This window comes from Diceros bicornis, chromosome 3 (genome assembly GCF_020826845.1).
Source record: "Diceros bicornis minor isolate mBicDic1 chromosome 3, mDicBic1.mat.cur, whole genome shotgun sequence".
Lineage (NCBI taxonomy): Eukaryota > Metazoa > Chordata > Mammalia > Perissodactyla > Rhinocerotidae > Diceros > Diceros bicornis.
Window position 1 is genome coordinate 84,411,277 of NC_080742.1, and position 16,501 is coordinate 84,427,777.

Here is a 16,501-nt window from a genome sequence, read left to right on the forward strand (position 1 = left end):
TCATAGTAAATGCTCAGTTAAAATGGTAAAACAAATATCATAAAACTGTAATTCCCTTAAATAGTAATTTTTGATAAATATGGGTATATGATAAAGTTTCCAGGTTCACAGTGTTGTGGAAAAAGTCCTTGAAACTATAACTTTAACTTTAAACTGTTAATCCAGGTTTGGATTAGGCAAATCCAATAAATTCACAAGATACAAAACTAACCTACAAAAATGAGTTCCATTTCTACACACAAACAACTATCCAAAAAGGGAATTAAGGGAACAATTCCATTTACAATAGCATAAAAAATAAAATACTTTGAAATAAACTTAATCAAGGAGGGGAAAGACTTGTACACTAAAAACTACAAAACATTTGACGAAAGAAATAAAGACAAATGGAAGGATATCCTGTGTTCATGGATGGGAAGAAATTACTATTGTTAAAATGTCCATACTTACCAAAGTAATCTATAGATTCAATCCAAGTCCTATCAAAATCCCAATGACACTTTTACAGGAAGAGAAAAACAATCCTAAAATTCATTTGGAACCACAAATGACCCTGAATAGCCAAAACAATTTTGAGCAAGAACATAGCTGGAGGTATCATGCTCCCTGATTTCAAAACATATTACAAAGCTAAAGTAATCAAAACAGTATGGTACTGGCATTAAAACAGACATATAGACCAACAGAACAGAATAGAGAACCCAGAAACAAACCCCCACATATACGATCAACTAATATTTGACAAGGAAGCCAAGAATACTCAATGGGGAAAAGACAGTCTCTTTGATAAATTACGTTGGGAAAATTGGATATCCACACGAAAAAGAATGAAATCGAACCCTTATCTCACAACATATACAAAAATCAACTCAAAATGGATTAAAGACTTAAACCTTGAAAGAATAAAATTCTTAGAAGGAAACGCAGGGAAAAAGCTTCTGACGTTGGACTGGACAATGATTTCTTTGATATGACATCAAAAGCACAGGCAACAAAAGCAAAAATAGACAAGTGGGACTACATCAAACTAAAAAGCTTCTGCACAGCAAAAGAAATCATTAACAAAATGAAAAGGCAATCTGTGGAATGAGAGAAAATATTTGCAGACAATATATCTGATAAGGGGTTAATATGCAAAATATAAAAGGAACTCCTACAATTCAATAGCAAAAAAAAACAAAAACAAATAACTTGATTAAAAAATGGGCAAAGGACCTGCATAGACATTTCTCCAAAGAAGACATACAAATGGCCAACAGGTATATGAAATGTGCTCAACGTCATCAGAGAAATGCAGATCAAAACCACAAAGAGATACCACCTCACAGAAATGCAGATCAAAACCATAGAGATACCACCTCACACCTGTTAGGATGGTTATTATCAAAAAAAAAAAAAAAAAACCAAACCCCAAAACACAAAGGCCAAGTGTTGGCGAGGATGTGGAGGAAAGGGCACACTTGTACATTGTTGGTGGGAATGTAAATTGGTGCCGCCACTATAGAAAACAGTATGGAGGTTCCTCAAAAAATTACAATTACCATTTGATCCAGAAAATCCCATTTCTGGGTATATACCCAAAGGAATTCAAATCCAGATCTTGAGATATCTGATCTGCACTCCCATGTTCACCGCAGCATTATTCACAATAGCCGAGACATAAAAACAACCTAAATGTCCATTGATATACAAATGGATAAAGAAAATGTGGTATATACGTACAATGTAATATTATTCAGCCTAAGAAAAAAAGAACAGAATGGTGGTTGCCCAGGGCTAGGGGCAGAGGGAAATGGGGAGGTGTTCGTTAAAGGTTACAAACTTTCAGTTATGCAAAATAAGTTCTGGATTGCTACTCTTTAAAAAAAAAAAAAACAAACTCAGGCCACAGAGCCTCCCCATAGATAGCAGCAGTGTTCTGCAGGGATAGGTGCGAGCATTGGTTTTGGATATCTAGGTGGGAACAGCTTTTATTTTCACTTAATTTGAAAGAGCATGGGCTCTAAAATCAGAACTAAATTTCACTGTCTATAAGCTATTTACTGTGAGCAAGTGATTTAACCTCACTTTGTCTTTTTAACATATGATTATTGTGAAAATGGAATGAAGGATATGGGAAAAGTTCTCAGCACAATGCCTAGCTCCTAATTGTCATATAATAAATGTTAATTAAAAAAATTTAGTTGTAAAATTAACATAAATTAGCTTAGATCTGAGTACTTTCAAGCTTTCTGCAATTTGACTAGCAAATCACAAGCAGTGGCAACAGTGCCAGGCTTGGTAGCTCGCCAAGGGGATGTGCATAAACATATGGAACTTTATTAGATGTCAGAAAGGGACATACAGATATACATTTTCAGATTTATTAGTAAAATCTTAGAAAAACATAGCTTCTTTAAAAAAATGACTTAGTTATCTAGTAGGATCCTCAAAATCAGCGTCCAGCGGCCAGGAATTGTCTATGCACTATTTTCCTTTGTGTGATAAGATGCTGTGGCTACGAATGTTGCCAGACGTGATGCATCATTCTATCCAAACCGTGTAATAAGACTATCCTTGCTGCTGCAGCTGCCGAATGCATAGATGTTGCTAGGGTGGCCAGACAATCCTTTGTTTTGCTACCCTATTTACAGCTGCGCTTTCGTATATGCCACAATGGCTCACTGACCTGCATTTGACCCCATGGTCAGCATTTCTTCCATGAATCGTGACTCTATGGTATTTGTCTTTACTTCATTGATTTGGGTTTGCAGTATCAGTAGTATTTAAGGCTACTTGGCCAGTATCTGGGTACAACGACACTCGATGTAGCCCCATGGTCCTAACAGCCAGTAATCCCTTAGCCAGTTACTGAAACAAAGCTTTTCTGACATTTGACTGTATAATGGTTTGACAGTAGTAGTTCAGAACAAATATAGTGACCGTCTACCATCTGTCAGGTGCTATTAAAGCTGCTAATAAATTTTCTTCTCAATCAGTAATTATATTTCAATGAAGTAAAAACCTTGAAGAATAATATCCTATGGCTGATGTGATGATCTGGCTAGCATCTGGGAAAGACAATTGACCCGAAACAGAAAATGGTTCGTTGGCACAAAGGTGGCTGTTCCTGAGAGAGTGATGCACCCACTGCAGTGGAGAACCCGTATTTACAGCACACGGCAGTGAGGTTGAGAAAGCAGCATTTGGTTTCCCAGAGTGGCTCTCTCCTGCTGCAGGACCGGCAGGCAGAGGCCAGCAGGGACACAGCTAAGTGACTGGAGCAACCCCACAGTGACCTACAATATGGCAAGCACGAGATAAGGAGATGCATGCCATATCTCCCCAAATTCCTTGCGTGCTCCCCTCACCGACTCCTTTGGAATTCAAGGAAAGGACTTAGGCAGGGCTTAACTCTCAGCAATTCAGCCATGGGGACTGTAACCCTGGGCTGCTACAGAAATACTGTCCACAGCAATTGACAGGACATCCTTCAGGGGAAAAACCCTAAGAATAAGGAAGGGTCATTCTTACCACTGTTACTTCTTCGGAGCCATAGTTACAGCTTACCCTGACTTCTCCCCAGAACATAACTTTGAAGCTCATCATAAGTTTCTTGGGTGTTGAGTTTTGCTGTCTCACGTGTTAAAGGCTTCCATTTACTTTCTCTCTAGGAAGCCACCTTTGATGACATCCTATTTACAGGCTTTTTGACATTTTTTTTCTCTCCTTTTGGTCTTGTACAAGGGTCCTCAAACTTGAGCGTGCATCAGAATCACCTGGAGGGCTGGTTGCAACACCGACTACTGGGCCCAGCCCCCGAGGTAGATCAGTAGGCCCAGGCTGCGCATTTCTATTAAGTTCCCAGGTTACAGTGATGTTGTTAGTCCAGGGACCACATTTTGAGAATCACTGGTTTTGCAGAAAGAAAAAAATCTTATTACAGTCTGATATACTGTGCTGCGTCAAAGTCCTGTGATAGCCCTCTAATCACTAAAGAATTTCACAGTAACTCACTCTAAGCTCTTTCTTTCCTCCAGATGTGGGCCTTTCATTGACATATACTGGTCTGCTCTTCAGTTGTTATATACGGGGCTCTGTTCCCTTTAAAATATGTTTAACCAGATTCAAACATTTTTATAGACCCTAATTCTTAAAATGAGAACTTCATTCCTCAAAAAATCTTGTGTGAGGGGCTGGCACCATGGTGTAGTGGTTAAGTTTGGCGTGTTCTGCTTTGGTGGCGCAGGTTCTCGGGTTTGGATACCAGGCACAGACCTACAGCACACTGTGGCGGCAACCCCACATTTAAAGTAGAGGATTGGCACAGACATTATTAGCTCAGGGCTAATCTTCCTCAGCCAAAAACAAACAAACAAACAAAAAGATTTCTGTGAACACTCCCACTTATAGCCACACATTTATACTTCAGTCAGCAACATGCAAGTTCTGAAAAATAGCTTTGCTTTTTTTTTTTTAGCATCTGAACTTATTTTTTTCCTATCATTAATGAACCATTTCAAAAGTAAACTACACAACAGTCTTAGGGTGTTGACAAGATTACCACAGAATCAAACTAATTTTATATAATCTTATTCAGTTTTTTGAGGGTCAAAGTGATTTAATGCTAAATCAGAACATTTGTCCTGAAAAGTACATCCTGAAAAACTGCTCACAGTCAAGTGAGTTGGGAAAAGTGAACCTCCAAGGAATGTGCAGCAACTTAAGCGAGCAAAGAGGTTTACCATGACCCTGTTTTCTTTACCACCTATTCAGATTCCAAAACTCTAGGATCTCCTCGCTACACCTTGCTCCTAGTAATGTTACTAAACATTTACAGTAAAACAAATCGTGTCAGGAGACTGATAGAGTAGTAGAGTTTATTTCAGTTAAATCTTTCCTGATGAGTAGAACAGTTTATTTCAATTAAATCTTTCCTATGTCTTCTTTTCTTTCCACTTATTTTTTTCTAGAAGTGGGATACAGCGGGGAAATTCAGATTAACTAAAAGTTCGAGTACTGATACCGCTGTAGAGAAGACTGAAGAAGGAAGGCGTGAAGAAGGAAGGTGACAGTAACTGAGGGAGAAATGCTGCTGACACCTCAGCTGTAGCACAATTCAAGTTTATTCCATTTGTTCTTGCAACACAAAACTTAAACACAGTATTATTTAGCATTCTGATGTACATGAACTAGGATAATATGAGAAACCCAATTGTGTCAAAAGTATTACATTGTGGAAAAAATGAACTCAAATATATCAAAATGCACAAAGCACTAGTCTTCTTCCATTACTGCTTAGAAAGATATGATTGTTGTTCCATTTACAAAATAGAACCAGGACAATTTAAATTTTTTAAATTTTGCATGCAAAAACACTGCAATTGCTTATGTAGGAGGGCACTCTCACCAGCTTCTTCTATACACAATCGAGGATACAATATTGCATGGAAGAAAACAGCAGCTAAGTTGAAGTTTCAGAAAAAAAAAATCAAATAGGTACATACAGATTTAAAATCCATTACTTGAGGGAAGGAAATCAATGAAAAAAGGGCCTACTTGCTTGCAGCTTCCATACACACTACACCCATCTACCTCTCCTTCTTGCCCCACTGGGTTCAGAAGGTGAGCTATGCATAGGAGAACTACTTGAGGATCCACAGGTGCTGTATTTGAACTAGAAGTCTATAGATACCTGTCTGAAGCTGCAACGGGGAATTTGTTAGTACACTAATGTAAACAGGTAAACCACCTGTTTTTACTTGATATAGTGCATACAAAATGACCGACTTAACACAAAACTACAGAACATGCAAGATTTTTTCTGAGATGTTAAATATTCAGTGGAGAACAAAACTTATTTAACCTTTCACTAATGCATGTAGTACCAAAAAAGCAGACATGGTTTTAGCTTCCTTTACTCAAAATATGAACATTAAGTGTTGTGAATTTCTCTGCCAAGTGGTTTAGAAATACATTATAAATAACCTAGTTAAGAAAAAAGAAGAAATTGTAAACCATCTTGGTCAGTCTGTTCTATGCTTATGTTATTTTCTCAAGCAATCACTTCATAATTACGGGGTTTACAAAATGGCTGAGAAAGAAGAGGGTAGGCGAAGTAGCCTCTACTGCACTACAAGGAACATCGGATAAAGTGTACAGAGAATCACGTGGTTTCTATAGCAGGTGCTGTAAGAAGCAGACCAGGTTTAGGAATGTTAGCATGATGCACTCTCTGCAATAGCCAACTACAACGAAACACTTTGAAAAGAAAGGTAAAAACTGTAGAGGGTAAAATCTAAGCCTTTTCAATAGCATTACACCAAGAGGTGAAAACAAAGATAACAAAACACCTTTTGTCATCACGTTGCTAGTTACAGACAGATAGAGTGCCCTCCATCTTCAATGAGGATAGCTCCCTGTTCAGTTCACTGATGTAATAAAGTACTGATTTCTGACTTTTAATCCAACTCTAATACGCTGCATTAAGACAGCAGAATTAGCCAAATATATCAAAGTATTTAAACCACTATTCTGTGATTGTTTTCTTGGATGCAGGAAACTTACAGGGTTAGGCTAGTTGTAAGAGAAAAAGCCACAAGATAAAAAAAGGGTTCATGGGGAAAAATATACACATACACACAAACCCACACAGCAACCAATCAGCAATGGATCAAAAAGATTTGTTATGAGCCAGCTGACTCACTAGTTTAACCCTGCTTTAGAATGCTACATTGCCTTAAAAAATCATCATTAATTCTTTATTATCCATAATCTGAATACAAGTCCCTAACCCAGCCTCCCCACTTTTTTAAAAATTTGAGGTACATTCAATTATTGCATGACATGGATAAAGAAAAACCCTAATATTTTTACTAAGCTTATATGGATGGCAAGTTAAAGGAATCTTAATATTTTAAATGCAAGATAGCAAATTTAAGGGTATATGTTTTAATTAGTTGTACTATTCATGAAATAAACATTTGAAAACGTGTCTAAGTATTTTCTGCAGGTCATAAGAACACCATTTTAGGGCACTGTATTTTAAGAACACAGAATACATTTTGAAGGTGTCACACTACGCAATGCATGATTTAGAAAAGAAACAAAAATATATTTCGCAGGTGGGTTGGCATATGTTCAGCAGAAGCCTATCAACAACCCAGGGAAACCTGGTAACAAGCATATTTTTGAAGGGATGGGGTTAAATTTGTCCAAATAGTAAATCTCACCCCAGTGATAGCTTTGGTGCAATAAGTAATCAGCATCCAAGCTGGGTCTGAGAGAGGCATTCCAAAGAATGTTCCTTGATTCTCCAAACATAACCGAGGCCAATCCATTCAAATAGCAAATGAAGAAAATCCATAGGTACTAAAACAACTGTTCTCTTTTTATATGATACTAATGGGCTTATGGCTATGATTCTATTTTTAAATCCCCTTTTACTACCAGCAGGAGTCTGAAAGTGTTTCAATGTTATATAAATGTCTGAATCTAGAGGAGAAAAAAATATGCATACTGGAATGATTTCTCCTTTAGACTTCCAAAATTTAAGATTTTATAAATAAAACTAGTCAGTTTTATCTAAAGACACATGAAACCCATGTGAAACGGGAGAGGAAATCCGAAGTTCAGCCGTCCAGCAATTTGGGAGTGCGCCCTCCTCCCCTTGACTGAGCGTCCACATGGAGCTGAAAGTCACCGAGGGGGGAGTGGCCATCAACCACAGGCAGCGCACTTCACTACGCTGAGAGATCCCAATAGAGTGCGTCTTAAGGCAGAAGGCTAGAGCTAATTGCTTATCTCAGCACCCTAAGTTTACATCACAGCAGCCACTACTGCTCGCACAGTTGGGGCTACCAAATATGTATAGTTGGCCTTTGTAGAGTCAGACCTTCGACACAATCTAATTAATAAGTTAGCTAGGGAGCTGAAAAGGTCAAATGGTACTGGTATATTTTGTCTTTGCTCTCCCTTCGGTATAAGCTGTATATTTTATTGGAAATGGCAAAGAGGCTGACTTGATCAAGAATCCTAGTAAAAGCCTGATCATGGTTTTTTCCTCTTCTCCAAAACATTGTTTTTTCTGGTAGTCTGATTTGTTATGAATTTCTCTCTCCCCTCACCCCTCTTAAAGTATTTAGCTGAAGAAGCTGGCAGATAGAGAGTGACAGACAGACAGGCAGCAGTGTGAGGCCACAGGAGAGTCATTCTTCCAGAGCTGTCAGCCCATCCATCCATCACTGAAGAAGAGCTTTGATTGCCTGGTTGTCAGTGGCTTCAAAGGCAGTTAGTCCATCTGGACCTTTCACAGTCTTATCAGCACCCTGGAAAAGAGGAAAGAGCCTTTATCATTAAATGAGCCCACAACTGACAGAAGAGAACGAAAGACTTGATTACTCAGCATAGGCTAATGTTTACATGGAGAATTAAAAACTCGTGTACTAATGGAGTCCAATCTATGGAAGAAAAACCCCCAAATAGTTGGCAAGGTTATGGATTAAGTTGTAAAAATGCCCGATTATTGTTCATGCACTAAAAATTGTAAACTACAAACACAACTTGCCAATAACATAGTCAAACGACTGGCTTTTATTTATCCAATTAATTAAGCTTTAAAAAAGAGTATCCCCATGCGTAGTATAAAATGGGGGGGGAATCACTTTTGATAAAAAAGAAAGTATTATTGAGACAGAATTATTATTTTTTTCTTCTTTGCAACACTTTTTGGAGAGTGCATAAATATCACATAAATATTTCTAAAATCTAGAACTTATAAACTTTTTATTTTAGACAAATTCCTAAAGAACACGTATAATATTGGTCTTTATATTTATAAAAACCTAGCAGTAAAGGACTGGGATGTGGGCTAGAAAAGGAGGTTCCCTGCTATACTCTAGGGAAATCCTCTCCAGTCCGCTCTCAATGCGTCACCTGGAGAGTGCTGTTCTGTTACATCTGTTACATTACATGTTACTTGCAACATGGCATTTTAGTTCTGAGAATGTGTACATATACCTTTGTGTCTATCTATTGTTTCTGTTTTCCTTTACTAGACTAAAAGCTCTGTGGGAGTAGGAACTTTGTCCTATTATTAACCTTGTCCATATTATTCACCATTGTGTCCCCAATACCTAGAAAAGTGCCTAGTGCATGCTAGCTGGATTTGCTCCCAAACCAGGTCTGAATCTCTTTAATTCCCAGAGACAGCAATATTCTACCATCTGAGGGTTCTCTTTGCTAGGTCCAGCCCAATCAGGATTTATTCACCAAAAAGCCTCTAGCGTCCTGCTCTCTCCCCCTTGCCAAATCTCCTTCTGTTCTTAGGGCCTACAGAATGGTCTAAACTTGGCATAAATGGTCCTTTGGAGACCAACTCCACTCAAACTCACCAGTTCCTTCTCCCATTAATCTTCCTATGCTCTAATACAATGGAATTTCTTACCATTCCTAAACATACCATGTGCCATGCCTTTATGCAAGCTGGGTTCCATATGGAATGCTTTACCCCCTTTCCCTGGCAAATCCATTCAATCATTCAACAAATATTTACTGACTGACTGATGTGTAGACACTGTGTAAGGGGCTGGAGAATCAAAGAAACACAAGAGACAGTCTGCCAGTCTGGCTGGTGCGGGAGGCAGACAAATCAACCAATATGACACAGTGGGATGAGACCAATAGCGTTATGCAGTGATGAGTGGCCCGTAAACCAGCACGGGATGTGGTAGGAGGGTGTAAGAAAGAAAGTCTTTCTGGATGAGGTAATGCTTGAGTTGAGTCTTGATGAGTAAGTACAAGTTGATTAGGTAAACCTGGAAGACTAAGATGACAGACATTCTAGGAAGTGTTAAATTATCACAAAGTTCTTGATATGACTGTAAGTCTCTATTTCCTCATTTTCTAATTAAATTTAACTGCTTTATGGAACACATGGAACTCAGTCAAGTGGGAGAAAAATGTGAGTGAGAACTTCAATGTGGTATGTCCTCCAACACAGTTTAAGTGACAATAACTGGGATCATTGTATTCAGAACAAATTCTTACTCATTTTGATCGCTATTTTTTCAGACTAGCATCATAAACCATAATTCTGCATTAACAAAAAGTTAAATACTATAGTGAACATCTGTTGCTTTGTAGCTGCCAGAGTTCATTTCCCTTCTTTTGATAGCAGCATCCTAATTTCATTTTGGGGAATCATTTGTCCTCAGCGTGTGGACTCCTCGGACTATAACTCAAGGTGCCATGTTATCCTTGAGTTATCACCTCACGGTCATCAAGTGTCAAAGATTTATTTGACTCAAGCAGGATGCTCACTTGTGGATTTTGAATCTTGATTGCAGAGATCAAAAGAGAGAGAACAAGAAGTTAGAGCTCACTGATCTCTGTGGCATCACCCAGAGGAGACAGTTGAGAAACTCCTGCTGTCTAGAGTCCTATAGTTGCTATAAGTCTGGCCTCTTCTGAGCCTGGTTCTCCAGCTTTCCTGTTGACCCTATGACTAGTTCAATATCTTCAAAAATTCCTTTTCTACTTGTTAGAGTCAATTTATGCTATTTGTAACTCCCAAAAATCTAGCTGATTAAATATTTTTAAAATTTATATAAATCATCTTTTTCTAATTATAATAGAAACTCATCACAGAACTCAGAATACACAGAAAAACATAAAACTCATAATTCTACAAGCCAGATACAACTAATGTTACAGTTTAGTGTTTGTCTATTCTTTTGTTCTAAACACGTATATGTATTTCTTTTAAAAATAAATGAGTAACCATAAGAGAACTAGAGTGACTATGTATCAGACAAAAGAAACTCTAAGATAAAGAAATATTATGAGAGACAAAGAGGGACATTTCAAAATAATAAAAGGTTTAATATTCAAATTTCAAAAATGAAACCAAGAAAACAATTCCATTTATAATAGCATTAAAAAGAATAAAATATTTAGAAATAAATTTAACAAAGTCAAACCAGTTCTTCTAAAAAAAAAGATGAACCAGTTTTGTCAATGTGGATAAGAATATTGAAAGAAAATGACTCTCTGGCACTTGATGCAGTTATTAGAGAATTTAAGTACATTTGGCCTCATGCCTTCCTTGAGGAAAACATTTTTAATCATTTGTTATTAGTTCTAGTGATTATTTCCATAGCTCTAAATAATATATTCACGCTACTACTTGAGTTAACTCGATTACCTTCTGACTTCCTCTACAGAGAGGCGGCCTTATCTTACCACCACCTTTTGCAGACTCTCCCAATTTCTTACGCTTAAAATACCAGTTTCTGTTTCTTTATAAATTTAAATGACATATTTACTTAACCCCATATTTCTTGTTCCATCAATTCTGACAGTATCTCATCCCTCTACTTTATAAGATACTTTCTCTACCTTCCCATCACTCCCTCTACCTTTTAACTTCCCAGCTTTTCTATTTTGTGAAGATTAACTTTTATATTCTGTTCTATAACAACTGTTTCGTTTATTGATTCTTTTTTATACCCCCTATAGTCATCATGCTGTACACTGCATCCCCAGGACTTATTTTATAACCGCAATTTTGTACCTTTTGACTATCTTCACTCATCCACCCCCATCCCCCGCCTCTGGCAACTACCAATCTGTTCTTTGTTATCTATGAGTTCAGTTGTTTTTTTTTAAGATTCCACATATAATACAGTTATTTGTCTGTCTTTGTCTGATTTCACTTAGCATAATGCCCTCAGGGTTCATCCACGTTGTTATAAATGGCAGAATTTCCTTCTTTTTTATAGCTGAATAATATTCCTGTGTGTGTGCATATATACACATACACATATATATGTATATATATATATATATATATCACATTTTCTTTATCCATGCATCTGTTGATGGACATTTAGGTTGTTTCCATGTTGTGGCTACTGTACATAATGCTGCAGTGAACATGCGGGGTGCAGGTATCTGTTTGAGTTAGTATTTTTGTCTCCTTCAGACAAATACCCAGAAGTGGAATTGCTGGACCATATGGTAGTTCTATTTTTAATTTTTTGAGGAAACTCCATATTGTATGCCATACAGCCTGCACCAATTTACATTCCAGCCAACAGTGCATAAGGGTTCCCATTTTCGTACATTCTTGCCAACACTTATGTCCTGTATTTTTGATAATAGCCATTCTAATATGCATGAGGTGATAACTCACTGTGGTTTGGATTTGTATTTCCCTGATGATGAGTGATCTTGAAAGACCTTTTCATGTACCTTTTGGCCATCTGTATGTCTTCTTTGGAAAAATGTTTATTCAGATCCTCCACCATTTTAAAATCTGATTTTTTTCTACTGAGTTAGATGAGTTCTTTATATATTTTGGATATTAACCCCTTATCAGATATGATTTGCTAATATTTTCTCCCATTCTGTAGGCTGCCTTTTCATTTTGATTGTTTCCTTTGCTGTGCAGAAGCTTTTCAGTTTGATGAAGTCCCACTTGTTTATTTTTGCTTTTGTTGCCTTTGCTTTTGGTGTCAAACCTGAAAAATCATCACCAAGACCGATGTCAAGGAGCTTACCACCTATGTTTCCTTCTAGTTTTATGGTTTCAGGCCTTATGTTCAAGTCTTTAATCCATTTTGTATTGATTTTTGTGTATGGTGTAAGCTAGTGGTCCAGTTTCATTCATTTGCATGTGGCTGTCCAGTCTTCCCAACACCACTTATTGAAGAGACTATCCTTTCCCTATTGTATATTCTTGGCTGCTTTGTCATAAATTAATTTACCATATATATGTGAGTTTATATCTCGGCTCTCTGTTGTGTTCCACTGATTTATGTGTCTGTTTTTATGTCAACAACATACTATTTTGATTTCTATAGCTTTGTAATATAGTTTGAAATCAGGAAGTATAATACATCCAGCTTCGTTCTTCTTAAGACTGCTTTGGCTATTTGGGGTCTTTTCTGCTTTCATACAAATTTTAGGATTGTTTATTCTATTTCTGTGAAAAATGCCATTGGAATTTTGCTAGATATTGCATTGAGTCTTGTTTTGGGCAGTATAGACATTTTAACAGTGTTAATTCTTCCAATCCACTAGCACAGAATATCTTTCCATATGTGTCTTCTTCAATATCTTTCATTAATGTCTTATAGTTTTCAGTGTACAGGTCTTTCATCTCCTTGGTTTAATTTATTTCCAGGTATTTTATTCTTTTTGATGCAACTGTAAGTAGGATTTTTAAAAAAATTTCTCTGATAGTTATTAATGCATAGAAACACAATGATTTTTGTATATTGATTTTGTATCCTGCAATTTTACTGAATTCCTTCACTAGTTCTAACAGTTTTTTGGTGGAGGCTTTGGTTTTTTCTACATAAGATCATGTCATCTGCAAACAGGCAGTTTTACTTCTCCTCTTCCAATGTGGATGCCTTTTACTGTTTTTTCTTGCCTAATTGCTCTGGCTAGGACCTCCATTAATACATTGTATAAAAGTGGTGAGAGTGGGCATCCTTGTCTGGATCCTGATCTTAGAGGAAAAGCTTCCAGTTTTTCCACTGTTGAGTATGATGTTAGCTGTGGGCTTATCAAATATGTCAATAAAGTTTATGTTGAGATATGTTCCCTCTATACCCAGTTTGTTGAGAGATTTTTTTTTTTTTTTTTTTGTGAGGAGGACCAGCCCTGAGCTAACATCCAATGCCAATCCTCCTCTTTTTTGCTGAGGAAGACTGGCCCTGGGCTAACATCCATGCCCATCTTCCTCTACTTTATATGGGACGCCGCCACAGCATGGCTTAACAAGCGGTGCGTCGGTGCGCACCCGGGATCCGAACCGGCGAACCCTGGGCCGCCGCAGCGGAACGTGCGCACCTAACCACTTGCGCCACCGGGTCGGCCCTGTTGAGAGATTTTTTTAAAACATGAATGGACGCTGAATTATGTCAAATGCTTTTTCTGCATCTATTGAGATGATATGATTTTTAGCCTTCATTTTGTTACTGTGGTGTATCACATTGATTTGCAGATGTTGAACCATCCTTGCATCCTTGGAATAAATCCCACTTGATCATGGTGTATGATCCTTTTGACGTATTATTGAATTCGGCTTGCTAATATTTTGTTGAGGATTTTTGCATCTATGTTCATCAGGGATATTGGCCTGTAATTTTCTTTTCTTATAACGTCCTTGTCTGGTTTTGGTATAGGGGTAATGCTGGCCTTGCAAAATAAGTGTTCTCATCTCTTCTATTTTTTGGAAGAGTTTGAGAAGGATTGGTATTAATTCTTAGTTTGGTAGAACTCACCAGTGAAGCCATCTGGTCTTGGATACTGATTGATTCTTACAGTTAAAATACATAAACAATGCTTAGATTACTTCTAGGTAAACATTGTTCACCACGGCACCTGGCAGACTACTGTGATTAGTTTTCTTTCTATTGTTCCAATATCATAACCCTGTGCAACCCTCCCAAACGACAGAATCAGGAGATCAACATCCACAGTAGTAGCCTGAGTTTTCCCAAGTCCTGTTCATTCATTTATAAATAACAACTTTTGACCCTACTTGTTGTGGTTTGGTTAAAGTGCAATAACATAGAGTCTAAAACAGAATAGATTACACTGAGTTAATTTATTTCTCTCTCATAAAACAGTCTAATGCTAAGTGTATCAAGGTTAATAGGGTGGCTCTGTCCTGTGAGGTCATTTAATGATCTAGGTCCTTTCTTCCATGTTACTGTTCTCATCTACCTGGCTGAAGCTGGCTTACCTCCACATCTGCTTTCAGCCTGCTGGATGGGAGAAAAAAGTCCACAGCAAGCGGCTTCACATTTTAGGTGATGATCTGGAAGTGGCACACATCATCTGAGCACATCTCATTAGCCCAAGCTTAGACACACAGCCATACCCACTGCAAGGATGTTTCCCTTGCAGAGATATAAGGGCTGCCAAGTGCCCAACTAAACTTGGGGCTCTCTTTCTAAAAGGAAGAGTGAAAAATGGACATGGAAGACAATTTGCAGCCTAACCTATACTGTCCTGAAAACACTTCGGAGTAAGTCACTAATGTCCTCTAAATGACAAGTTCAATCAATGACAGTCTTATTCCTAACTCATTATAGCCCTAACTCTAATGACAATATTATCTCCAAGTTCTCCTGTCTATCTAGCCTGTCTCTTCTTCCTCTTGTACCAACTCCCTCTACTCCACCTTGCTCCCCTTCACTTTCTCTCTGGCTTTCTTTATACGCCAGTATTCTCCATGGTTCTGGTTTTTGGCATGCCTCACTACTTGCTCAACATGCTTTTGCCTGATCATCTCATCCATGTTATGGTTTAACCTCCACCCCCCTTTATCCTCATCCTGAACATCTACCCTGAACTTTGAGCCCACATATATATATATATAAAGCCTTTGACACTTAACTACTTAAAGTCCCACAAATACCTCAAACTCACCCTTTCCTAAAATGAATCCATAATCTTTTCCTATAAACTTGCTGTTTTTCCAGTATTCTTTATCACGGTAAAGAACACCACCATCTTTCATGAAATGTGGAGACATTATGCAGTTTTTCTTGTTTACTTCCCATATAATCAGTCACCAAGTCTTTAGACCATGATATTCTTAACATTTCTCACCTGTTCTTGCTACCATTACTTCCTTGGTTCAGGATTTTCATATAAAGATTCTAATCCAACAGTTTCCTATCTTTTTTCACTTCTAACACCACTCCAATTCGGACGCCACATATCTGGGTGATCTTTGTAAAATCCAAGTCTGATCATACTACTCACCTACCAAAAAACCTTTAATGGCATCCTCACAGAACAGGATGAAGATAAATAACATAACACATAGGCATAATCTTTTCACTACCTACTTCTCTAGTTATATTTCTTGCTAAATCCCTGTTAGTCTATGTTGTAGCTGTGCTGAACAATTTTTTTAGCTTACCCTAATGCATCATGGTCTCTCTTTCTTGTCCCTGTGACTTTTCTCACACTGTTGCTTCCGCTTGGAATGAAACACTAATTCTCTATTAGATTCTTGGACACTAAGTTTCTAACATTCAGCTCAAGTGACAACTGCTTTATGAAGTTATACTTGTGGTATCTGAAGTTGTAATGACATTCTTATTTACAACATAATACTATTCATTAAAGACAAATTACCGTGAATAGATCAACAAAGCATCGCCATTGCGAATAGGCTGCTCATTAGCACAATATATAAGATATTTAATTATTTTCAGGTAATTTCAACACTAAAGACTCTTCAGTTTGACATCTGACTAGAATCAGGGCTAGGTTCATCTGCCTATATTTAAAGCATGATTCAGGTGATCAAGTTTCCCGGAGGAGAAAAGGTTGCTCTGGTCAAGTTAAGTGGCCCAAGTAGATATAGGCCGTTTGTCGTTCTAGGGAGTAAAACTTTTAAGGCATTAAAAGTAATTTCTTGATCTTCAAAAGTCACAGTTTTAGATAATCAAGTATTATTTGATAGTAAGTTGTAGAATATAGGGAATGCTAA

The 16,501-nt window shown here is 37.5% G+C and overlaps 1 protein-coding gene across 2 annotated transcripts in view; it reads right to left on the bottom strand.

Annotated features, from left to right (window-relative positions):
- Positions 1 to 5,087: 5,087 nt before the first annotated feature.
- Positions 5,088 to 16,501, bottom strand: part of MTPN (myotrophin) — a 61,741-nt gene continuing 50,327 nt past the window's right edge. For both annotated transcript variants that reach the window (XM_058530870.1, XM_058530861.1), the window contains exon 4: positions 5,088 to 8,306. In XM_058530870.1, the coding sequence (XP_058386853.1) occupies positions 8,220 to 8,306 (87 nt within the window). In that variant the 3' untranslated portion in view covers positions 5,088 to 8,219. The remainder of the gene's footprint in view (positions 8,307 to 16,501) is intronic.